Raw genomic sequence first — 25,314 nt, 5'->3', positions numbered from 1 at the left:
GGGACGGATAAGGGGTGGTATGTATATAGGCGGTGTGTGTGCTACGAGAGGAATGCGGAGGAGTGGAGAGAAGCCCTCAGGGATGGGATGTGGGGACGATGACTGTGTTCGCGTTGCATATGTTTGTGATGGCAATCAGGGGAAGCATACTGGAGATATTCTAGATACATGTTGGCTGGGACTTTGTCTGTCTGTCTGTCTGCGGCAGTCGGCTAAGGCGTTTGCGACGCAACGAGAAGAAGGAAGTTGTCAAGTCTTTGTGGACACTGGAGCGTGATCAGTTAGCCATACGAATGATATCGGGTCTTTGTTTCCACAGCATGGCATCCCGAGATAGTTATATCTTCAGAGTCCTCAGCTGCCCCCGCCTCCTCGCTTCTCCGCTGCTCTCGACTCCTTCAAAGGTCACCGCGACAGCCTCCCTTATATGATGAAACCTTCAGACGCTGGCGGCTGCACATCCCTTCTTTGTCCATTCCATCTCGTCTCGTCTCGTGCCTTCACTACCATCTAAAAAATATCGAGGCCAGACAATAACAACAACACCGTCTTGGAACAAATACCGTCACCGCCGAGAATCGCGTCCTCACTTACCAAGAACAATAGCACGGCGGAATCAAGCAGAAGAAGAGACTGTGAAGAGGAGAGAAAAAAAGAACAGAAAAGGCGACGAAGAAAGGAAGCAACACCACCGGCAGAAAAACAAGTCCTTCCTCGAGACTTCCTTCCTTCCTCCGTCAACCCACCCCCACCCAACACACTTCCAATTATAAGCAACAATCGCCCACCCGCACACGCTCATTCGTTCACCCTCCGCGTCCCTACCATATCTATCTATACCTTCTCCCCTCCCCCCCACATCCTCCTTCTTGTATGACGCCTCCACAATCCCACCCCTCTTCGCCACTTCCCCAGGCACCAGAACACAACGACCCTCTCGCCCACGACTCAGCCGCAGGTGTAGATCATCAGTACGGATCCCATCAGCACCGACTTCAAGGAGACGTGTCCCCTGCTGCTGCGCTCACGTCGTCGCCTTGTGCTCCTTCCGCCGACAGCAATAGCACTACCACCACACCCACCTCCTCCTCCACCACAACCACCACCACCACCAATAGCAATCCGAACATCGACAGCAGCAACAGCTCCCGAAAGCGAAAACTAGTCGATACCGGTCACACTGCCGCCGACGACCCTCCTGCTCGCCTGTCCCCCTGTTCCTTCAGCGGCAGCATCTCCAGTCCCTCGTCTCCTCCCACCACCACCGCAACCACCACCACCGAAGAAGAAGACAGTAACGCCGACAATCACTACTACAGCTTCGACGACAGTCACAGTGCTGCTACTGCTCTTGCTAACTCGGCTTCCTCGCTTGCGTCGCCAATCACTCATCGTGGCGGGTCGGACTGTGACGTAGATAGAACTTCGTACGCACCATCAGTTGCACTACCGCTTTTTTTGCCCTCTGCAGCCGCAACCACGCTCCTCCGCACAACCCCGCCATCTCCACACCCAAACCACACCCACCACCACCCCCATCACGACCACGGCATGACCACGGCACCCATCACGGATAGCGATGCCTCCGCGCCGTCGCCACCCTCGTGCGCCCAACCACCCGTCGAACCCACTCCGTTCCTGGGACCGTCGGATTCCGTGAGCAAGCCACCATCGCGATCCCAGTCCCCCGCAAAACGATTAAAGCCCGACGGTCCTACCAACGCGACGGTTGACTGCAGCCTTGATCACAGCCCCACAACCCCTGAGCCGATGGACGAGGATACCGCGGTGCCCGCGATGACTACTAGGGATGTCTCTGTGGACATGGTCGACGCTGACGATGCGCCAGTCGCACTGGAGCCGGCTTTGTCCATTGTCATTACGGACGATTCGTCGACCGCAGCCTCTTCCACCGCCGTCACGGTCACCCAACCCTCCACAGCCGCTACTTCAACGGCCACATCCATCGCTACACCGTCACCGCCGTCGCTCGAGGAGCAAATTGAGATGGTACTAGCGGAGAAGATGGCAATGCTGAAGGAGGGAGAGATCTACTATCTGGTGTCAGGCATCTGGTTGAAGCGATTCCTAGTCCAGCTGCCCGAGTATGCCAAGGATATCCAGATCGAGAAGGAAGAATTGGAAAAGGAGTTGGGGCCAATCGACAACACTCCCATCGTTGATGTCGAGATGCAGGAAGAGCTGAAGAAAGACGGTATGTCCGCCCGTACTCCGACCAAAGGTGGGGGGTCAACTGACATTGAAGTTACAGCGTCCTCGCCCTCCACGAACGACAAGTTCGCCGAGGATTTCGTACCCGTGAAACAGGGCATGGAGTGTGGGGATGACTATGAGGTGTTACCTGCTACTGCATGGAACCAGCTCGTGGCCTGGTACGGACTGGCGAAGGATTCGCCGATCATCACAAGGAAGGCAATCAACACTCAGGAGGACAGGGCTGCGGAGTCCAACTGTATAGTGGAAGTTTGGCAGCCGATGTTCACGGTGTACCGGCTTCGGGACCCTAAGATGACCATCTCCGAGAACAGCCTCCGAGAGGAGAAGCAGGTCAAGCCAATAAAGCTTATAGCTTCGACGTCCGAGGGATTCCGGGATTTCCTCAAGCAGATCAAGAGCTTGACTGGCGTCGAAACTGGCCGGAAGGTGCGGCTCTGGAAAGTGACAACGCCAACAGAACCCGACCAGAAAGCCACAAAGAAGTCGTCGAAGACCGCCGCCACAACTCCTTTCCGACAGATGGTCATTGATCTGCATACTTTTTCGGCGCTAGAAAATGGATCTGAGCTCGTCGATGTTCCGGACAACACCAATAATCCGAACTACAATGGCAATCTAAAGATTGGAACTCTCGGGTTGGGAACCGGCGGAGAGATCGTGGTTGAGGAGCAAAATGTCGATGGAGAATGGATCAGTCAATCGGCGAACAAAACTGTGATCAAATGGGGGGAGACGATCACGGTCACGAAGAACGGGTTCGGCAAGAGTGCAAGCACGGCCAAGAAGAAGTTACCCGCGTCGCCCTCCCGCAGTGCTAGTCCGGTCAAGAGTGTTCTATCGAAGCCGGCGATGCTTAGCAACAGGGGACGCGAGCGTACCAATGGGAGAGCGCGTGGCACATGCGGGCTCTCCAATCTTGGGAACACCTGTTATATGAATTCAGCTCTGCAATGTTTGCGGTCCGTCGAAGAGTTATCCAAGTACTTTCTCTGTAAGATTTCATCAAAGCCCCCGTCGAACACCGAGTTTTACTGACCATAGATAGGCGGTGCATATGTTGACGAGCTCAATCCATCCAACCCTCTAGCACATCATGGGAAGGTTGCAAGGGCCTATGCCGGGCTAATTAATAATATTTTTGCCCCGTCAAGCCCGTCGTCTGTTGCGCCCCGAGAATTCAAGAGTACGATTGGAAGGTTCGGTCCGTCGTTTTCTGGCTATCAGCAGCAGGATTCACAGGAGTTTTTGGCTTTCCTGTTGGACGGCATGCACGAGGATTTGAACCGCATCATGAAGAAACCCTACACCGAAAAGCCTGACTCGACCGACGAGATGGTCGGCAATCCTCAACTCATCGCCGAGCTGGCGGAGAGACATTGGGACATCTACAAGAAGCGCAATGACTCGGCAGTTGCCGATCTCTTTGGTGGACTGTACAAGAGCACGCTTGTCTGTCCCGAGTGCCAGAAAGTCAGCATTACTTTTGACCCATTCATGGACCTGACGCTACCGCTGCCCATCGAGTCTTTCTTCACCAAGGAGTTTTTCTTCTGGCCCAAAGACCCAAAACATAGGACTCCGTTTAAGTTCGGTGTCGAGCTGCCAAAGAATTCGAGCATCGGTGCACTGAAAGAGTACACAGGAAAGAAATTTGGAGTGGATCCTAAACAGGTTAGCATTCCTCTGTGTATTAAGTATGCCATGGGAGCATCGCTGACTCGATACGGTAGATCATGTGCTCAGAAGTGTATAAGGGCAGATTCTACAAGCATTACCAGGACTACAACGCCATCACAGACATCTCCACGGGCGACGATGTGATGTTGTACGAGCTTGACAAGGTGCCGACCAGTTGGCCGGGGCCAAAGAGCCGATCGATGCTTTACCCGGATGAGCAGGCTGACGCGGCATCTACGGAAGCAGTACTCGTTCCCGTGCTGCTGTGGCGGCCACGATTTCGCAAGAACGATCTGAGCGATGAGTGGTTCAGCTTTCCTTACTTCCTTGTTCTGAACCAGGAGGAGGCATCCGATTACGATACCATCCTCGAGAAGCTTGTTGAAAAGCTTCAATTCCTTACCACCAGGGATATGTACACAACCTCCGCCGTTGAAGAAGAGGACAACGACTACGACGGTGCTGAAGATGCTGCTAAGGCTGAAGTAAAGGATGAGAAGGATGGCGAGAACAATAGCGAGAAGGATGGATTTGTCGATATCACGATGGAGGATACTGTCTCGACCTCTGACTTGGGCAAGGCGGAACCCGAACTTACCCCGGAGGTCAAGACGGAGGTTTCCGATGATGCTATCCCCACTGTTTCCGGCAATCCTCGTCGTCGGGTACCACAAGATATCCACGGATACTTCACTCTTAAGATTGGCAAGAGGAGGGATAACGAGGCACTTCCGACCGGGTGGAACGGTCCTCAGATGGATGAGCTACTCACTTCTCGGATGCAGCCCAGTCGCGATACGGCCCCGAGCCCAGTATCTCACGAGCCTTCTTCGCTGTTTGACATTCCGTCTGCTGAGGACTCTGGTCGCAGGTCGCCGGCGAGTCAGATCTCGGATGACGATAAGCTGCTGTACAATGACGATCCTCAGCCGGAGCCGTCGTACGACACGATGGCGGATGTGAGCGACGATGAAGCTCAGACTTCCTATCCGTCTGCCTTGGCTGCTTTCGATCCTCCCTCGTTTCTAGGCACCACGAGCGGTACCTCATCGCCTAATGGATACGCGTCGCCGTCTCGATTCCGCACCCCGGAACCTGTCCAAGAATATGGCCCACTAATTCGAGTCGGTGAGAGTATCTTGGTGGAGTTTACTGAAGAAGGCTTCGACACCCTCTTTGGTGGCAAACACCGTGACGATTTCCGTGGAAAGGAAACGTGGAACTCGTGGCCGGCCGTCAAAGATCCCGAACTGGAAAAGAGACGCAGGAGACGGGAGGAGAGGAAGAACAAGGGAATCATCCTCGAGGACTGTCTTGACGAGTTTGCTCGGGAGGAAGTCCTTAGTGCAGAAGACCCTTGGTACTGCCCTCGTTGTAAGGAACACAGGAGAGCCAGCAAGAAGTTTGAGCTCTGGAAATGTCCCGACATCCTCGTTGTTCACCTCAAGCGTTTCTCTAGTAGTAGAAGCTTCCGGGACAAGATTGATGCACAGATCGATTGCCCGATCGAGGGTCTGGATTTGAGTCAACGTGTTGGCTTCACCGAAGGCAAGCCGATGATCTACGATCTGATCGCTGTGGATAATCATTACGGCGGCCTTGGTGGCGGGCATTACACTGCATACGTCAAGAACTGGTTCGACGGAAAGTGGTACTACTGTGATGGTGAGTTTCTACTCGAGAACCTGTTCAGATGTACGTGAATGCTAACCTATGGATGACACAGACGCCAGTGTCAGAGAGGCACACGCGAACTCGGTAGTGACACCAGCCGCCTACCTGCTGTTCTACCGCCGCCGCTCCGACAAGGCTCTTGGCGGATTAAAGTTGGAGCAGGTCATTGCCCAGCACTTCCCGAGCGTAGCGGAAGAAGATGATGAAGAAGAAGAGGTGGATGCACAGCAAGGCTCGTCGTCCGGAATCTCCCGCGAGAATTCACCGACTCCTTTCATCGGCCCTACCCTCCCCAAGACCTCTAACGAAGGTGGATTCTTAACCGCCAGCGTCGGCAATTCCACGCTGTGGGGCAACAGCATGCCCATCACCACTTCGGAGCTCACCGCCGGCCCCGCGAATGACGTCGATTCTCTCTTACCGGAGTACGACGACCTGGACAACACTGGTGGCGTCAGCCTCGACACGGACGAGGGCTTGGGCGACGAGACGGAGGCGGAGATTGCCGATATGTTCGTGGCCATCACCGACAGTCACGCGGGACAGGAAGATGAAGAGAAAGTCGAAGACGTGCGGGTATAATTTCGGTCTTTCGTTTAGTTTCTTTTGTGCTGGGCGTTATGCTTTTTTTTTCATTTTTTTCACTTGTCACTTGTGTTTCCCAAGGCTTGGGGTGTGAATGTCATGAGTTTTCCTTTCTTATTCGTTTTTTTTCTTCGTTCGTAGGTCAAAACGGTAGGGTCAAAACAAAACGGTTGGTGATGCGATGCGATACGACTGCATGAATCGGATGGGAATCATGGATTAGGTTGGTTCGTGGGGGGTGGGGGATGGGGGATGGGGGATGAGATGGGTATCATACAATAGACGGCGGGGCTAGTGGTGGTTACAACTTACATGCGATATATACACGGTTTTTTCTGGTCGCGGTGATTGAGGTGATTGAGGTGATTGAGGTGATTGCACGATACGTGTATGTGCTACGAGTGAGATGTGTGAAAAGAAGTTATATCATGGAACTTGCGGACGATGCTCATAACGAGACGCGGCGAGGAGATGGCGAGGAGATGCAGCTCCCTACCTACTTTGCTATGAAGTAGCGTCTGGGACTCTCGGCGGTGTTGATTCCTACGGCGTGACATGAAGTGTCACACACTTCAAGCCCGAAGAGGCCGTATGCGAAATAAATTGACGTTCTCTCTCTCTCCCACTCTCTCTCTTCATGACTGACTGAAGCCTAGAATCCACATCCTTGCCGGGGAGCCGGAGTGCAGGAGAGCTGGAGAGCTGGAGAGCTGGGGAGCTGGGGAGCTGGAGAGCTGGGCTGGAGAGCTGGGTATATCCTTCAATTTCCCGGCACTTGGACTATGATCCATCACAACAACAACAATGTCAACAACTGTCCGCCGTGAACGCACTGCCAACACATACCACGGGGTCGATGCCCTCGCAGTATAGTAGTAGCCGTTGGCCGCAGGGGAATGGAGTTCTTCAGGTCTAGGCACAGAACCGGGACCGGGACCAGGGTGCTGGGACCAGTATTTACGTGCAATACTGGCACTGTAGATACTGGAGTGTAGAGGTACTAGAGCTCCGCGGTGGACGAATGCAATGCAATGCAATGTGAGCGCGGGGATTATCGAAGGATTATCGAAGGATTATCGAACGGCTTTTGAAGGGATGAGGATGGGGATGGGGATGGGGATGGGGATGGCGGCCTAACCATGCATAGGGGAATCAAAGAGCATGGGATGAAAGAGCATGGAATCAAAGAGCATGGAATCAAAGAGCAGTGGCATGGAATCCGAGCAGTTGCAGTGAAAGTAGCAGTGGTGGAGTAGGTAGATCTACCGGGGGGCTCATCCGGCGGAGAGCTGGTACATCCCCATCCTCTCACACTCGCTTTCCCGAGCAAAATACCTAGGCAGTCTGACAGCGTGACTGATGTTTCAACTTTCTCGCCACTTTCCCGGGACCTGGAGGATCAGCCACATCTACTATATAGTAAAGACTGCCAGCACTTCAGCAGGGACCGGCATGCTTCACAGTGCAAGGAACGGGAAACTTCCGGGCCGGGCTTGGGATCAAGGTTCATGCAGCGGCGGGGCGCCCTGGGCCCATGGGGGAAGTTCAAGACGATTCTAGATTCTAGGGCGGGAATACTTTCCCTACCGTGGTACCGAAGCCAATAGCACCTGTCAAGTAGAGCCGGGGAGATGACGGGGAGATGGCGAGTGCTGATGGGACTGTACATACATACGGTTTCGTTCCCCCGGAGATGGAGATGGATATGAGGCGCGGAAAAGTGACGGCCCAGACGGGTGGAGTAGGGGAATCGTGCAAGCTCGAGATTCTTGCTGCGTACAGGTGATTATGACGATAGGAACAATACCGTAGTTAGCGGGCGTACATAGGCAGCCTGGTGGCTTCTTCAGGGCTGACGAGTGACGACGTATAACGGGACATATCATAGTACTACAGCAAGCCTCAGCACAACGTCACATACCAGCACTCGCCCTCTCGCCCTCTCGCCCTCTTTGCCCCACCTCCTCTCCCTCAGAGCTGCCCACGTTCACGCTGGTACCACCGCTGCGGCACATACCCGGAGGGTGCGGAGCCCAAACCCAAACCTACGCCCAAACCTATGCCCACCCATCACCCACCCATGCTCCCGCAAGCCCTCCCATGTTCCCGCAAGCCCCCACGCAAGCCCTCCCCACTCCCGAGTGGGTGCACGGTGCACCTGACCACTCCGTTCCGCCGGGGGCGAGCTCGAGCTCGCCCGGATCTCCCCATCCATCCGTCATTCATCCCCATCCAGCAGCAGCAGCAGCGAGCACTACCCCCTCCCCCTCCCCCCTCCCGCCGCCGCTCAACAGACTATGTACATAAGCATTGCAAACGGCGCCGGAGCCACAGCAGTGACAGCAGTCAGCAGCAGACAGGAGGATCACGATCACGATTCTCCGTTGACAGTTGACCGTGGCGAAGCGCGCGTGCAGACGGGCGTCCCCGACAGGGACGGGCGAGGACGGCTGGCTGCCTATTACTAGAGTGCTATGTGAGTGCTATGTAGAGTACTATACATACGTGTGGGGTATGGGGTAGGTATGGGGTATGTATGGGGTGCAGCAGAGCGGAGCGGTGGGACCGCGTGCGTGCGTAGGTATCGTGTTGTAGGTGTCGTAGGTGTCGTATGCACCCCGGACAGCGGACAGAAGATGCTGCTGTTGCTGCTGCGGCCACAGTAGCTATGCCCGAGTAAATATGTAATCCGCTCGTTTGCCGTCTCAGATCACTGGTGCGGCCACCTTTCTTCCTTCTTTCCTTCTTTCGCCTTCGGATCGCAAGAGCCTCTCTCTCGAGGAGGAACTCTCAAGCCCTGACCTGGAGGCCAGCCCCAGACCCGTGTCGGCCCTCGGGACGAACCGCATATCACCCGATCTCCCGACGACGACGAGGAGAACGAGGGGGACGAGGGCCGGGGCCGAGGTGTGCAGACGGTACATAGACGGTCCTTTCACAGGACACCACGTCAGTCCGCCGTCTTACCTACAGTATCGTACATACAGCGTTCGAGGGCGGAGGCGCGCGCGCGGGCACAAGGGAAGGGAGCGAGGTTGATGCTGCTGGTGGTGGTGCTGCTACTAGTGAGGAAGTGAGTGAGATGGCCAGTGGACACAGTGGACACCTTATCGCGTTGTCGCGTTGTCGACAGCTGGGGCGCTTGCATGGCCGCAGGTACATACATGCATATACATACAAGCAGAGTAGGGTATGTAGGTGCTCAGGTAGGTAGGAGAGCCAAGCACCGACCACGACACGACATGCCTGCCCGCCTGCCTGCCTGTCTTTCTTCTTGCGACATGGAGAAGTCGAGCCTCTACTCTAGCATACACCCGCCGTTCGGTATTCGCGCCGTTGAAGCAGTGACCTGGTCCAGAGTAGTGCAGGATATCGCGGCGATTGATGGGTGATGGGTGATGGGTGATGGGTGATGGGTGATGGGTGATGGGTGATGGGTGATGGGTGATGGGTGATGGGTGATGGGTGATGGGTGATGGGTGATGTGATGGGTGATGGGTGATGTGATGGGTGATGGGTGATGTGATGGGTGATGGGTGATTGGTGAGGGACCAGCGAGGATCGATACATTAGGCACATACTCTACATACGTAGACGAGGGTGTTATACATGACAACGGATAGCTCTGCCTAAGTGGGTAGCTAGTAGTTGGTTATGGTTAGTTGTTGCTAGTAGGTATAGCTAGCTGTGGAGCTATGATAGCTGTAGCTGTAGCTTCGCTCGCGAGTCGCCAGCGAGCCAGTACCAGTGCCAGTGCCAGTGCCAGTACCAGTGCCAGTGCCAGTGCCAAAACGAGAGCCAATGCCAGAACCAGAGCCGGGCCAGAGCCGAGTGGCACGGGGATGCACAACCAGCAAACCAGCAAACCAGTAACCGCAGGACGAGGAGCATCTTTTGACTACCCGCCGTAAGTACACATCTACGTAGCCGGGCAGGCGGGCAGGCGGTTACCCCGCTCCGCCGGCTCTCGGCGCGACATATTACAGACGAACCTGAGCAGTGAGGACAGTCCGTGCGTGTTGCTGCCGCAAGGCTGCGAATAGTTTCGCGGAATTGCGAACCAGGCTGGAATCCCGTAGGTACATAGTTCAGCGTGACGCACAGAATTCGGGCGTAGAGTATGTGACTATAGCAGAGTACCCTATGATCGCACCCTGAGTCTGGGTCTGAGTCGTCGTCGTCGGTGCTATATGGTAGGTCTTCCTCCTCCTCCGGGGGGCATTGTTCGGTTGACTATTACTGCTGGTATAGACAGACGGCTCATGCCTCGAAGCACTTCACCTCACCTCACCTCGCCTCATCTCGTGGAGTGTGTGGACAGTTAGTAGTTGGACGTGCTCAGTCACGTTCACGCATACCATACCATACCATACCATACCATACCCACCTATCACCTTAAACCCTCCGGCACCCGTGAGGCCGCGACTTCGTGAGTCCGTGTTGCCAGAAACAGCGCTGATTCCCGAGGAGTCCAGCCGCCAGCGCTGCATGCACCCACCCAGCTACCCACCCACCTACCCGCCAATCATCTGCCCGCCCGCCGGATGCGCCCGCAGCGTTGTCGTGACGGGACTCCTCATCGCTGGTGGGTCGTGACGTCTGCAATGCATACCGAAGATTGCTGAGCTGGTGCTGAGGGGGGGGGGGGGGGGGGGGGGGGTTTCTTTGTTCGCGAGATAGATATGTAGATGCTATCGTAGCGTGGGTATAGGGTGTACTCTATGTACCTACTCGTAGATACATGAAGTTTTTGGGCTTGTTCGCGTGGGCTCGGTCACGGCCAGCTACTCATGTACTTCTACTCTACTAGGAGGTCGTTGGCGCACGTGGGTCCACCGGCCACGATGATTTTCTTTTTTTTCTCTTTCTTTCTTTTCTTTCTTTTCCGCAGGACCTTGAGGGCCGGACTCGGCGGGCTGGACTCTATCGGACTGGCCAGCCAGTGGCTTAAAGCTTTGCCTCACAATGCTCAGCTATATTTGTGACAAAGTGCATTTGTAAAATCCCGAAGGCTTTCATGATTCATCGCGCGATCTTGTACTCGGCATATTGCGTAAGCTATGCAAGTGTGAAACGAAACGGATTGAAACGGATTGGGATTGAAACGAAACAGTCCGATCCGCTTGTACAACTATGGAGAGTATACCGGTATGGGAGTACTGTCGAGACTTCTCTGCCCGAACGGAGTAACAACACCCAGCCGGACAGCCAGCCCTGTGCGTAAACTGGGCCAGACAGATAGACAGAGAACTAGCCACGGCCACGGCCTACGGTGACACGGTACGGTATGTAGCGGTGCAACTACATGGAACAAGAGCTGCAGTGGCCCGCTGTCTTTGTCCCGTAGGCTGCCCCGTAGACCGGACCGACTCGAGTACATATATTCTCGTTGACACATCGGCACCTAGTCCCCTTCAAACCAAAAACCAAAAAACTGGCACAGCCCCGAATACCGCCCGTGAACTCCGATATATATGTGCTCACTCACTCGCATACCGGCACCGGTATCGCTCTCGAGAAAAGGAATGAATGGCTGGCTGGTTGGATAGGTATGTATGTAGGTTGTTGTGCGCATTCGCATTGTTATGAATGGAGGACCAGTCGGAGATGTCGGCGGAGAGAGAATCCACGTACCCTAAGAGGTTAAAATGGCCATTGGGTGGTACACAAGTATGTATGTGGGTAGGCAGGTCTGTGGTGTGTGAACTTTGCAGAGTAAGCCCGCCCGACGCTTTCCCTATGGCACCATAGTTGCCCTCCGCGAGGATACGAGATGGAATGGAATGGACGATGGAATGGATGACTGGCTGGCTGCGGATGGCTGGGCAGCTGCGGACGTCCTTCGTGAGGCGGGGACATTGCATTGCACTGCATTGCATGTCTGCATGTATGTAGAGTAGAGTAATCCAATGATCAATCCATCGCCGCTCTTCTGCTTCCGCCTCAAAGTCCTGACTCCTGCGGCGGTCGGGGAACGGGCGAGATACGAGATGAAGTGGATGGATGGATGGATGGATGGATGGATGGATGGCTGCGGAAGAGCTCACCGCGTCCATCCAGCCAACCAGCCAACCCATCGCCGCCCCTCCCCTCCCCCTCCAGCTGGCCGACCGGGAACGGCGAGATACCAGATGAAGGCCACGTCCGTCCGTCCGTCCGGCCGCGGCCATTCGTTGCCATTCATCGCCGCCGCCGACGCCGCCGGCCTTCCTCTTCAGTGCATCTTGGGTGCGCTGCGCCGCGCGTTGGCTGAGCGAACCCGTCCATTCGCTAGCCTTCTGTCCGTATGTATGGTACATATGATGGGTGAGATGGGATGCGGGTGGCGTCCAATCCAATCCTCGCGCTCTCACTCGTTGCACGTCTTCTCACCCACTCATATGTATTGTACACACACTCACTCACACGCATTGAGGCCGACGTATTGAGACCGACGCATTGATTCGATGCATACTGTAACTAGTGCCGTATAACTACAGACTACAGTTCATCCGAGTTCTCTACGTACCGTAGTGCTGTTGTTTCGCATGAACCGCATCCCGGTCGGTCAGTCTGTCAGTCTCGCACATCCTCTCGCACATCCTCTCGCACATCCTCTCGCACATCTTCTCTCGCAGGACTCCACGAGTTGGAGCAAGTACCTACCGTACACAGCTCGCACGCAGCGGCGGTACCCACACATACCGTACCCAGTCCGCAGGTACAATACACAGGTGGATTCGTCCGGTATGTCACATCCGCATCCGCATCCGCATCCGCATCCACATCCGCAGCCCGGCCGGCGCCCGCTGTCACCTCACCTAATGCGAACGCCATCTCGCTCGCCCAGGAAATCGAGTTTTCTCCGATCTCGATCCATTGGGCGCAGTAGGGGCAGTAGGGGCAGTAGGGGCAGTAGGGGCAGTAGGGGCTGGTCAATGCCCGGCCCCGTGGCGCTGGAGCTGGTGGAAAACAAAAACAAAACAAAAACAAAAACAAAGACAAAAACATCGCTGGTTCGGGCTGGCTGGTTGGTTGGTTGGACGGGAGCTCGCCATTTCATGGGGACCACCTGTGGGGGTGTGGTCACTGGTGTGGTCACTGGTGTGTGGTGTGTGTGGTGTGTTCCTGGAGTACGATTCGATTCGTTCGGAACTCTTCACCCTCGCCACTAGATCACTAACTACAGCCCCAAACCATCCATCTCATCAGATATATATGCAGATACATACTCGTAGATCGCCACGAACCGGTGCGATCGCCCCGTCCGAATGCGGACGGGATGGGCATTGGGGATGGTAACTACGCCGATCGTACGTACTCAACTGAGTGTTCTGCGGATACCGTATCATGGCTCGTTCGGCAGACACGGGCTGGTACTGCGGCCGGGGTTGTTCTGTTCTGTAACCTGTCGGATCCGGATGAGCTGAGCGGCTGCGAGGATGGGGATGGGGCGGACGAACCGGAGTGGGCACGGTGTAGAGTAAGGTGTGCGGATAGTTACCTACTCTGCAGACCGGTATGGAGAATACTCAGTACTATACAGTACGGCGTGGGATTGGAACGGAAACATACTACCGGTATGATAGTAAGCCTCGGCGCATCCCAATTATTACATACATACCGTAGCCATCTCTCCTGAGTCCTGACGATGGCGGCGTCGCAATTGAAGGCGTCTGTCTCTCTCCGTATGTCTGTCTGCGACGGAGTAGAGTAGAGTACGTAAGTAATTGACCACCAAGGTATGGGCGCGGGCGGTTGTGAGGCCATCGCCATCGACGAGGCACCGCGCACAGCGATTCCCCCCCGGCGGCCAATTACGACCGCCGCAGATTCGCCGTCCCCCCGTCCCCCGTCCCCCCGTCCTCCGTCCCCCCGTCCCCCCGTCCCCCCGTCCCCCCGTCCCCCCGTCCCCCCGTCCCCCCGTCCTCCTCAACAAAAGCCAATTGATGCCAAAGCCAAAGCCATCCCATCCAAACCCAGCTATCCGATGCGCCTGTCCGCCCGCCTGCAGTTGCATTCAACTTTTTTCTTTCTTCTTTTTCTTCTTCTTTGTCTTCTTCTTTGTCTTCGGGTTCACACTGCTGCACTGCTGCGCTGCTGCGCTGCTGCGCGGCGCCGCAATGGGAGTCTCGCGTCGCTCGCTCGTCGCGAACCGCGGCGGCCGAGATTATGCATGCTATCGAGATCGCGCGTGGGCATCTATCTGGTAGTTAGTCTATCTCATCCATCCACAGCACATCCCATTCACGGCCTAACCATCAGTACATCCACCCCACGCCCGGCTTCGGTGAACCCCACCCCACCCCGCCCCGCCCAGTACGGGTACAGGTACGGGTGCAGGTTGGTGTGGTTTGTATGTGTAGTGAGATTGACTACTCCGGCCCAAACAAACAAACAAACAAACAAACAGACAGACAGACAACTTGACGGCTGGCCGCAGGCCGCAAGCCGCCCACACTGCATCGTATCGCGATGGGCAGCAATGGTAATGATCCGCCTGTCGCCGGTGGGTGGTCATGTAAACCGCAAACCCGCGGACTTGCGTGTTGGACGGCGGCCGGCTGGAGTGGACCTCCGCGATCTCGCTCGCCTCCACATGCCGCCGATACTGGCTGGCACTGACACTGGCAATCGCAAGCTGGCACTGACTGACACTGGCAATCGCAAGCTGGCACTGACTGGCACTGGCACTGACACTGGCAATCGCACGCTGGAGCCCCGACTCTCGAGTCTCGACAGCCCCCCTGGTTACAGGTACAGCTACACCATGCGTACAGTGCAGTCGGATGCCCGGCAACCACAGATACAGCTGTCTGTTGCGGGTATCATGTATGCAGATACATACAGACATACGTTTTGGCAGTGTCAGTTAGGTGGTTACAGACACGGTACAGACACCCTATATCCTTCAGGTACAGACGGTACAGACCTACCTACATCCTTCAGGTACAGACCTGCACAGGTCCAATCATGCCATCTCATTCCATTCTCAACTCATCTCATCCCCCCATCCCAACGCTGCTACATACCGTTTGCGGACGCATGGGGGATATACCTAGAATACCTAGGACCTAGGTACCGTAGGTATGCGAATAGTATGGGATAGGTCCGGTGAGGAATCAGGATGTATCATCAATCACGGCCAGCGACTGCTTGAGCGGCTGTGGAGTGCTGGAGTGTCCAGCTCCGCGGGGACACGATCCGTTACCCACCCGTTACCCACCCGTTACCCACCCGTTACCCACTTCAAAGTTCAGTTCAGGGCAGTCCCTTGGTTACATAAACCTTTCGTTTTTGAGGCGATCGACCGCCCTCCCTCCCCCCATCCCCCCTCCATCCCTCCCTCCCTGCCGACCGCCCGACCGACCGCCCGACTGACTGACCGGCAATTCGGAACTCCCCCCCCGGCCCCCCCTCGATCCCTGCACTGGTGTGTTAGAATCTGGGAGCCGAAACGCTGCCCAGGTTACCCTACACACTTCACGGCGACGTTCACGGTTCAGGATGGGCCTAGGGGGTGGGCCAGCCGAGTTTACCCGCTCGCTCTGTTTGTTGGCTGGCTGCGAGTCTGCGAGTCTGCGACTGCATCAACATCACGGATTCATGGACGGAAAGGGAAACGGGAAGGCTGGGCTGGGCTCAATGGGCTGGGTTGGGATGGGTGGCGACTTCGCGGTGGAGTACGTAAGGAACTACATGCATACATATGTGCGGTGCCTTGCATCCACCGCGGCGGCTAGCTCACGAGACAAACCAAACGGGGCTGTCCAGCATCCAGTCAGCCAGTCAGCTAGCAGCCAGCCAGCCAGCCAGCCAGCCAGCCAATCAACCAGCCAGCCAGCCAATCAACCAGCCAGCCAGCCCATAGCCAGCTAGAAGGGTTCCCAAGCTTCTCGAAGGAAGGAAAGAACGGAAAAAGGCAAACACGCGCGGATGCGTGGGGCGTGGGCGTGGGCGTGGGCGTGGGCCAAGGGTTGGTCATGCGTTTGGTTGGTGGCAGTCCGTTTGGGCTGGTCGCCGTCCGTTTGCGGCATCTCTATGCCGTACCCTGCCCCGCTGGCGCTGACAAGGGAGCGAGCGAGGGAGGGGGGGTCGCGTGTGGGGGGGATGGGGATGGGGACGGGATGGGGGCGGTCGTTTTGAGGCGGAACGATGCAAACGAAACGAACGAGCGAAACGAACGAGCGAAACGAACGAGCGAAACGAACGAGCGAAACGAACGAGCGAAACCTTCTCGAGCCGCCGGCCGACTGACCGACCACGCACGGACAGAGGACGGATACGGATAGCGAGCTCTCGCCCCTCGAGTCTCGCCAGCTAGAGTAGCTCAAGAGGCGGAAGGTGGAGGTGGAGGTGGAGGTGGAGGTGGAGGTGGAGGTGGAGGTGGACCGTGGATCGTGGAGAAACGTGCTCCATGATGGCGCGGTAGCTGTGTGTACTAGGTCCTACTATACTAGCCAGCACGATACTCTGGTACGGCATGTCTGTAGCGCGATGTTTGCTCGCTCCCCTCCATGAAGAGTTCAGTCCATCCCCAAGTTCCAACAACCACCTACCCAAGCCTCCAAGGTCAAGACCCACCTCCACCAGCGAATTCCGGACTTCACCGGACATCGCCGGAAGAGAATCGACTTCTCCGCTGAGCAGTGAGAACTGAACAGTGAGAAACTGGTCTTCTGACCTCTTCTTATCCGAACACCGACGGGCCTACCTACTCTATGTACCCACCTCTTTCTCCATATTACCCAGCTTCCGGACCGAATGACATCGGCACGGGGATGACTACGAACGAGGGTGCACGGACTGCAAAATTATAAGTTCAAACCAAACTACGCCAATCCAATCCGAGCCTGAGCTTGGCTTGATCGATAAGAAACAAATCGTGGGGAAGTTGGAACAGGCAGACAGGCAGGACCTTGGTGGATAGGTCCCTAGATAACTAAGCTAGGACGAACCACGGACACACACAACGGATCTGGAGCGGCGCGGGGGGGGGGGGGGGGGGGGGGGGGAACTTCAACCGACGTTTTGCTGATTCTTGCTACCTATCGATTCTCGCGGAGATGTCTGGATGTCTGGCACTTGTTTGCTTGCGCGGCGACGGACGAGTCGACGGTTCGAGCGTGGAAATCCCCATCTACGTACTAGTACTCCATCTGTCACAGATCAGCGCCAAAAGGAGCTGCTCTGCAGTGCGAGTAGCGACGACGGATTCCGACATCGCAACTACTCTAGGTATGATACTCTACGGTAGCACACGCACGACAAGCACGACAGGCAGGCACGACAGGCAAGACAGGCACGACAAGCAAGCAACTGATCCCTTCTGGGTAGGAAGGTAGGAGGGTGGTTACCACTCTGTACTGTATTCTACATATCGCCAGCCGCGGATCCCGTAACTATGGTGGTCTTGTCTAGTCTTGTCTGGGGCAGTGGATTATGGGGTATGTAAGGTAAGGATTTTCCATCTGCAGCGAAGGGAAGGGAAGGTCATGCTGACCAAGACGTGTGGTGGTGGTGGAGGTGCCAGTGGTGTACGGCGGTTGAAGCTGATCACCGTCCGTCCACCGTCCAGTCCCAAGTGAGCTCCTCTCTGGAGCCTGGAGAGAAATGGTTCCTCACGCATCCGAGACCATATATAACCACGACTCAGTTAGCCCATACCATACCTACCATACCATTCCGGGAGACGTCTCCCACCCAACTCACCCAACCCACTACCTGGATACCTATTCCCAACGGACGCTTGCCACGTCGACAGTCTTTAGGGATGTAGCAGCGAGAAGGACGTATGTAGGATCACCCTCGCGCTGCGTAAGTAAGGACGCCCTCGCGTCTCGTCTCGTCCCTCTCGCGCTGACGGGCCGGCCGTGTGGATCTGAATGGCCGACCGACGATGTGCACCGATATGTACCGTATTGAAGTCACTGAGTTATTGGAGTTATGTATTGCTTTGCTTGCCTGCGTAGGGTGCTTACATATGTTCCGCACACTCTTGTGCACTCACTTCACCTCACCTGTCTAGGTATTCTACATATGCTGCCAGATCCAGTGCAGCAAGCAAGCAAGCAAGAACCCTCGTTTCCTTTTGGGGGGAAGGGGCGTGGAGTGACAAAGCAAGAATACAGGTATGGAGAAGGCGACACAGCAGCAGCAGCAGCAGCAACGAGGGCAGCTACCTATACTTACATGACTGCCCGGCGTCTGCCCTGTCCTCTTTCTTTCTTTGGATATATGTACTTGCTCCTCCAGAGTCCACTCTCGTTCCGTTCCCACGCCCTTCATGCGGCGGCGGGGATCCGACGTTGCGCGGCGCAGCGCAAGCAGGCAGGCAAGCAGGTTGGCAGGTTGGCGTGGTGCGAACAGATGGACATTGGACATTGGACATTGGACACTGGGAATCAGGTTGGTCCGTCTGGTCGGTCAGTTCATGCTCTGCTCTACTCTAGGTGCTCTACTCTGCTGAATTCCTGGCCAACGGGAACGGGAGAAAGAGGTCACAAGTTTTTTTTCCTTTTCTTTTCTTTTCTTTGGACTCACTGTCGTGTCGTGTCCGATGTCACTCCCTTCAGCCATTGCACCGGCCGACAGACCGCGACAGACAGACAGACATTGGCTCCAGTGGAGGGACTGGAGGGAATGGCATGCCGAAAAGGAATCAGTCTGTTGGTTGGATGGTGGGTTTGTGTGATGCTTGTGGTGGTGGTTGTCGTGGTGGTGGTGGTGGTGGTGGTGGTGGTGGTGGTGGTGGTGGTGCAATGGCAATATCGATTCGGTGGCACCATCCATCCATCCATTGGTGTTCTGTTCTGTTCGGGCGATTCGACAGAGAAGATTCGCGTCCCCGTCTGCAGCATTGGGTATCATACTTCAAGCCCCACGAAAACGAGACGAGAAGTGCGAGAGGAGTGCAAGTGGAAGAGGAAGAGGACGAGGAAGAGGAAGAGGAAGAGGCGAGCACGCGGTTGAGAGATGCTTGGCCGGCCGGTCGGCGATTGGGGCGTTGATTGGGTGGCCGTCCGTAACTACCGGGGTTGTGCGGGGGGAGGGACTCTCTCTACTCTTTGTACTAGTAGTACATATCATACGGAGAGTCGGAGACCTCTCGACAAGTCTACTCTAGCTAAGGGAAGATCCGAAGCATGTCGCACCGACGTCGCATCAGCGTGGAACAAGCCATGTCCCAGTCGGTCTCTGTCCCTGTCCCTGTCCGGTCCGATCCAAGTCCCAGTCCACGCCATGGCTAGTAAGTTATGACCTAGCGGAGAAACAACACACACCACCCCCCCCCCCCACACATCATCAGCATCATCATCATCATCATCATCATCGGCGGCGGCGGTGGCCGTAGCATCATCGTCGCAGACGAGGCGGGCGAGTAGGATCCCGTCATTGTGTCTCGCCATCGCTGACTGCCCGTACGTAGAGTAGTTTCCCGGGTCGCAGGTTTCTTGAGGCGAGCAGCAAGCAGCAGTAGCAGCAGACGGTCGGACGGACAGACGGACACACGGCGCCATGGCGTGACCGACTCCCGAGGTGCTGTGGAGCAGGGCACGTACTCTACAGTATAGGCGGCCAGTGTCTCGTAGGTAGAGTACCTAAGCAAGCACTCACCTATGTTACATGTATGCCATTCTCTCCTGTGCTATGGCAATTCTTCGGGAGTGGTGGTAGTGGTGGTGGTGTGTGCGCGAGAGACGGAGGGAGAGGGAGAGACACCGGTACCATGCGATACGATACGGGCGTTGAGATATCTCTCCTATCGACTGGATGTTTTGTTTCCCCCTACCCAGGCCACACAATCAATCCTCCGGATCTCCTCCATGGCCCACCGGCCAAAAATAAATAATATGTAAATAAATAAATAAATAAATAAATAAATAAATAAAACCGCAAGCTTTGTGACACCACAACAATCACCACAACAATCATCACAACCACCACAACAACAAAAAAACACAGCTTCTGCAGAGTCCTACCCACATCCCCTCTCTGTGCCCACCCGCCCCCAATCGACTGCCGCCGCCTTTTTCTTGCTTTTCTTTCTTTATATACCCGCACCTCCCCGGATTCTCGCTCCCCCATTCACCCTGCCCGTCATAATCGATACCCCAGACTCACCTACTAAAATCCCCACCATCCAGCCGGCGCATCCATCAACACGCCCGCCTACCAGCTCCCCACAATCCCCATCTCCGGCTCCGAACCGTCGCTCGCAGCACATCCATAGCAGCAAGCGACCAGTAGCTCCGTTTTCCCCGTCTTGTCCTCTTCGTTTGAGAGACGAGATAGAGAGATTCTTCATCGGACTGCACTCGAATCACAACCCTCCCCCCCCCGTCTTTGACCTCCCCTTGCAAGCATCGGGCTACCTAGCGTGGTCGTCCACTACGAGTTAGTTGGTCTGATTAACTGCCTTTCACCTTTCGTCAGTCCCTCCCACTGCAGAACCCACCCACCCACCCACCCACCCATCCACCCTCGTCCTCCTCCTCACATCCTCCCCCCAATTTTATCCCCACCTGCTGCAGCTTGCAGCTTCCGTCGTCGCCGTTATAAGACTTGCGCTTCCCCTCACCTCCCACATATCCCCTCCACACTCCCGCCAACTTGAAATACCCCGACAACAATACAAACAATACCAACAACATCATCAACATCAACATCAACCACCACGACAGACTTCCATCATCGTAGCTCCGAACTGACTCCTTCATCCCATCGGTAGAACAGCATTCGGACCCGACATAACCCATATACGCCTTTTGGAAACATCTGCCCGAAAGCAAGCAATCCTTTCGACTTTGCTTTGCTGCCCACTTCGAAAAAGAAAAGAAAGAGAAAAAAAATCCAATCTGTTTGTCGAAACGCCCCCACAGCAGCGCCTATCAAGATTCGTTTCCTCATCCCCAACCGATAAGCCCTAAATCCATAGCACCCAAAACACCACATATCTCTCATCGCACCACATCAACACCATGTCGTCGCCGGCCGCGGAAAGCTATCAACCATATGTCGAGGATTACGACTCGGTAATATCGGAAGTCATTCCGATAGCACGTCGACAACACCATCGCGGGAAATCCAGTCTTTCGCAAGAAATGAGCTCGAGCTACGACGGCGTTTCGGATTCCGGTTACTCGTCGACAAACACCCCAAACAACGAGACCCCTCCACCTCCCACATCCGCTACCCCGGCCCCAACAAGTACCACGCCCGGTCCCGGCGGACGAAAAGATGCCTTCAAGCGAGCTTCGACACCCGGAATCCAGAGGCCAAGCAGCAAGGCTTACAACCGCACCTCATCCCCGGCTGTCCCACGGAATATCCCCGGCGCAAAGCCTCGAGAGAGATCGCCGACCATGCCATCGACCGGCGGTGCTGATGAGTGTGACTGTGCCGATTGCAAAAGGGACACATCTACCACATCGAAGGCGTCGCCTTCGTCGCCGAGTGCGCTGAGCGGATCGTACAACGGATCGTACAGCCAGTCGCCGTCGTGGCAGGGAAGCTACCATTATCCTCAGACGTCGAGATACGATGATCCTAGCTTCGACGGTACTTACGGTAGGGAGCCTGAGAGGAAGAGGTCGTCCATCCCTATCTCTCCCGCACGCCCATCCTCAGGCTTCAGTGGCGCCACTGCTTCATCGTACACCGTCCCATCAGGATACCCAGGGTACTATTCCTCGTCTCCGGTCTCGGCACCGATCCCGTCCTCGACCTGTCCTCCCACAGCTTTCTCGGCATACGCTCCGCCCCCTCTGAACACGTCGCTCGGGTCTTCGGATCCCTCGGCGTATTCGCCATACGGTCCTCCGCCCATCCCACCGTACGGTAGCTCGTACGGTCACGATTCGTGGGACCGAGTGCCGGTAAATCCCAATTCGTCGTCGTACGACTACGGTTCGATGCCGCCTCCGCCGGCGTTGCTCTCGGGCAACACCACAAAACGCCGTAACAGCGTCAAGCAATCGGCACACCCGGAGGGTGAAGAATACTCACCCCCTCAGCGGCGACCTAGCCGTCTCAGCGGCGATCGTCCGACTTCATGGGCGTCGGCACCGTACCGTGACTTTGATGGATTCGACCGTAGCATGTCTGTCCCTCCTGGTGGCAACGTCGCCGCCGCCGCCGCCGAGTCCAGTCGCCGGAAAACAACCACCCCCGGTCCCCAGCCGCGACGCCGCGAAAGCAGCCATTCGCAGGGTGTAGCCGGTCAGTTGTCCGGCAGACTCGGCCCTTCGGCGTTGTCTCGCGCTATGGAGTCGTGCGCCATCTCGGATGAACCACCGGTGCGAAGCCACTCTCGGTCGCACTCCGACTACTACTACAGCCACAGCCCTAGCAACAGCCACGGTCAGCTTACCCGTCGGGAGCCCGGTACCATGTCGGGCGGTTCTTACCACTACGACGAGCAGGTCCAGATGACCATGCCCGACCAAGATGGGGAGACCTTCACGATGAGATATCCTGCGGGAATCCCCGTCAAGTTGCAGTTGAACGGTGGGACTCACAGATCCGGCTCCAAATCTAAGAAGGAAAATATTGAGTGTAGTGTAGCATACCGATACGTTCAGCAGAGACAGCAAGAAGTCCACAACCAGTTGCGTTATGGTGCGTTGGAACACGGCAGCCGCAAGCCCAGCGCAAACGACTACTCGTACCGCCCAAGCGCCTATGGCCGCCGAGCAACGATGAGTGGTGCCGGGTTGTAAGGGTTTGAGGATCTCACAACCACCAACCAGAAAAAGAGAGAGGCGGCTGTTCTTATACATATTTTTCTTTCTTTCCTTCTTCGTGTCTCCTTGCGGGTGTGTGTGTGAAAGGAGTCATCGGTTCTCTCAGCCTGGTCGGTCGGTGTGACTCTACTATCTATTCGGACGGACGGGCGGCTATCTATTTACATCTACGGTGTGCGCCACAGGTTGTGGTGTATTCTCTTGTTCGCTTCTATTAGGTATATCCTCGTGGAAATATTTTGCTATGTACCTCTCCCTTTTCCTTTTTCCTATCTTTTATTTTTTCTATCTTTTCCTTTGTCGGCGAAATGGGTACTTCTGGGGGCGGCTCGGGTCGGTTCGGTCGGCGGATGTGTGTTTTTATTTTTGATTTCACCTGTTCTGTTTACGGGCGTACATATTCCTGCTACCACTTGTTTTTGTCGGTCTGTTTTTTGGTCAACGAAAGAGATTTCGGCGACTGGTAAACAAAATTCGATGACAAGAATTCTTCGAACGGCTTTGGCTTTCTAACTCTACTCTACTCTGCTCCTTATGCGAAAAAGAAAAAGAAACTGCGTCTGTCGTGTCGTCGTCGAACGGGGGGTAGAATCCCTGGTCTTGACTTGATCACTGCGGCACGCACTTTTTTTTTTTTTTTTTTTTTTTTTTTTTTTTTTTTGGGGGGGGGGGGGGGGGGGGGGGGGCAGAGTACATCTTACACTCTTTTGGATACCTTTCATTTGTCTTGTCTTTTCTTTCTTTGCGTACATTTTGTTTGTTTTCTACGATTGTTGGGGTCGGGGTCGGGGTTTGGTTGGGGTTGGGGTTGGTTGTGGTTTTGGCTCGGGACGGGATGGTGGGATGGGAGGAAACGGGATTATCGGGCGGGCATGAATGAGAATGAAGAATGAACTCGACGGGGAATGGGGAACGGCTTTGCTCGATAATACGATACGATATTAACGGTGGATACGGGACTTTGGGACTTTTGGGGGAGGGGGTTATGGTTTATGGATGGAATGTGTGTGTGTGTGTGTGTGTGTGTGTGTTGGAGGGGGGACACTGGATAGTGGATAGGAGTTGGATATCTTTTTACTTACTGACCGACCGACCGAGCAGTATACCGTACTGCAGTTATTACAGTACAATAGTATCGTCTATCTTACTATTTACATTAAGTAGCTGGAATGACAATAACTATTCTTCCGACTCTCCAGCAGATGTTCTGTTCTACCTTTCTACCTATCTCCTCTGTTTCTTCTCGTTTTCTATCGGTATCCTGATAGATATCCTGACAGTGACCGTGTGATCTCTCGCTCCGACGCTCCGTAAACTTTTTTCTTTCCGATGTGTGGATGTGGATGTGGATGTGGATGTGGATCTGGATTGCCCTGCATCTTGTTTTTTGTTTTTTTTTGCTTTCGAGAATGAGGGTGTGGTTAATTATGACGATGCGGAGTCGAGTAGAGTCGAGTGGGAGTGGAGTGCAAGAAGTGCAACTTGGAGTGCAAGAGTGCAACTTACATAGAGTGCAAGAGTTCAACTTACATAGAGTGCAACGGTCGTGATCACTGGGCACTGAGTGGTGGGCTCTCCATGGGTGGTGGGCAGTGGGTGGGTGTGTGTGTGCCCCACTGCGAACTCCGCGCCGCGTGGGTGGGGACTTGGAAGTTGACTGTTGGAGGGTCACATTGGTCGTGTGAATGCAGGATGATGTGAGTGTATCGTGGTCGTGGTCTGGTTGGGGTGGGGTGAGGATGGTGTGGTGTGGTGGTCGGGGAAGTATGTACTTGCGATCACGGGATCACGGGATTATTGTCGTTGTTAACATCGTTGTTATTGTTGTGTTGTGTTGTGTTAAGTTGTGGGTGCAGAAAGGAAGGAGACGAAGACGACCATTCAATCCTGTTCCCGCTCTTGCTCTTGCTCCTGCCCAGCTCCCGCGAGATCTCTCGACATCTCGCTCGGAGGCTTCGAGCTTTGAACAACGACCGCTTGTCCTTCCGTCGGCGCGCGGATACCAGTACGCGGATACCGGTACGCGGCCCCGCGGCTACTCGGCATCGAGGGTCGTGGGACGATGGGATGATGGGATGATGGATCCTGTGTTTTGAGTTTTTGCTCATTGGTTCGGTGTCTTCAACCTTGTGCTGTGGAGTCGTGGAGTCGTGGGGATGGATGATCGGCGTGTAGGGTTGTAGGGTGCGGATCCGGAGCGAGATTGCATCATGGCCTAGGCAGAGCACGTAGTCGGGGGAGATACCAAGTATGTAGATGTTGGAACTTGGGGGATGAATCATGAGCACAGCGGGCTCAGCTGTTGCGGACGGCGCTGCATGTATACTATGCACAGATCTGGAAGGAATGCCGAAGGTAGGGCCGAATAGTACCGTCATGTTTGTGGCGAAAGAAGCATTACTCCGTGATTCAAAAC

At 55.3% G+C, this 25,314-nt stretch overlaps 7 protein-coding genes across 7 annotated transcripts; 3 read left to right on the top strand and 4 right to left on the bottom strand.

The window, feature by feature from the left end:
* Positions 1–1,551: 1,551 nt before the first annotated feature.
* Positions 1,552–6,171, top strand: BZA05DRAFT_446650 (ubiquitin C-terminal hydrolase; the record flags this gene model as incomplete). The annotated part of the gene is made up of 5 exons (XM_051487094.1): positions 1,552–2,215; positions 2,273–3,229; positions 3,284–3,909; positions 3,969–5,580; positions 5,642–6,171. 5 exons carry the CDS (start codon positions 1,552–1,554, stop codon positions 6,169–6,171), a joined length of 4,389 nt encoding a protein of 1,462 aa, XP_051337805.1.
* A 2,342-nt stretch (positions 6,172–8,513) lies between these two features.
* Positions 8,514–9,203, bottom strand: BZA05DRAFT_95751 (uncharacterized protein). Its single transcript, XM_051488837.1, has 3 exons — positions 8,901–9,203; positions 8,680–8,840; positions 8,514–8,624 (listed from the first exon to the last, which is right to left on the bottom strand). The coding sequence occupies exons 1-3, from the start codon at positions 9,096–9,098 to the stop codon at positions 8,546–8,548; spliced, it is 438 nt and encodes a 145-aa protein (XP_051337804.1). The 5' UTR covers positions 9,099–9,203; the 3' UTR covers positions 8,514–8,545.
* A 3,320-nt stretch (positions 9,204–12,523) lies between these two features.
* On the bottom strand, positions 12,524–15,340 carry BZA05DRAFT_437581 (uncharacterized protein; the record flags this gene model as incomplete). Its single annotated transcript, XM_051486455.1, has 10 exons — positions 15,186–15,340; positions 15,010–15,089; positions 14,573–14,900; positions 13,778–13,851; positions 13,662–13,727; positions 13,475–13,554; positions 12,859–13,115; positions 12,683–12,815; positions 12,580–12,627; positions 12,524–12,549 (listed from the first exon to the last, which is right to left on the bottom strand). The coding sequence occupies exons 1-10, from the start codon at positions 15,198–15,200 to the stop codon at positions 12,524–12,526; spliced, it is 1,107 nt and encodes a 368-aa protein (XP_051337803.1). The 5' UTR covers positions 15,201–15,340.
* Positions 15,341–17,941: 2,601 nt separating this feature from the next.
* BZA05DRAFT_95651 (uncharacterized protein) lies at positions 17,942–19,182 on the top strand. The gene has a single exon (XM_051488836.1). It carries the CDS (start codon positions 18,100–18,102, stop codon positions 19,123–19,125), a length of 1,026 nt encoding a protein of 341 aa, XP_051337802.1. The 5' UTR covers positions 17,942–18,099; the 3' UTR covers positions 19,126–19,182.
* Positions 19,183–19,447: 265 nt separating this feature from the next.
* On the bottom strand, positions 19,448–20,620 carry BZA05DRAFT_403834 (uncharacterized protein). The gene is made up of 2 exons (XM_051484240.1): positions 19,583–20,620; positions 19,448–19,530 (listed from the first exon to the last, which is right to left on the bottom strand). The coding sequence occupies exon 1, from the start codon at positions 20,239–20,241 to the stop codon at positions 19,942–19,944; it is 300 nt and encodes a 99-aa protein (XP_051337801.1). The 5' UTR covers positions 20,242–20,620; the 3' UTR covers positions 19,448–19,530; positions 19,583–19,941.
* Positions 20,621–21,023: 403 nt separating this feature from the next.
* BZA05DRAFT_95540 (uncharacterized protein) lies at positions 21,024–23,040 on the top strand. The gene has a single exon (XM_051488834.1). It carries the CDS (start codon positions 21,135–21,137, stop codon positions 22,872–22,874), a length of 1,740 nt encoding a protein of 579 aa, XP_051337800.1. The 5' UTR covers positions 21,024–21,134; the 3' UTR covers positions 22,875–23,040.
* Positions 23,041–24,432: 1,392 nt separating this feature from the next.
* BZA05DRAFT_95537 (uncharacterized protein) lies at positions 24,433–25,314 on the bottom strand. The gene has a single exon (XM_051488833.1). It carries the CDS (start codon positions 25,274–25,276, stop codon positions 24,677–24,679), a length of 600 nt encoding a protein of 199 aa, XP_051337799.1. The 5' UTR covers positions 25,277–25,314; the 3' UTR covers positions 24,433–24,676.

This window comes from Tricharina praecox, assembly GCF_024521635.1.
Source record: "Tricharina praecox strain CBS 144465 chromosome Unknown BZA05scaffold_19, whole genome shotgun sequence".
In the NCBI taxonomy this organism is placed as follows: Eukaryota; Fungi; Ascomycota; class Pezizomycetes; order Pezizales; family Pyronemataceae; genus Tricharina; species Tricharina praecox.
This window is presented reverse-complemented; position numbering and strand designations above follow the sequence as displayed.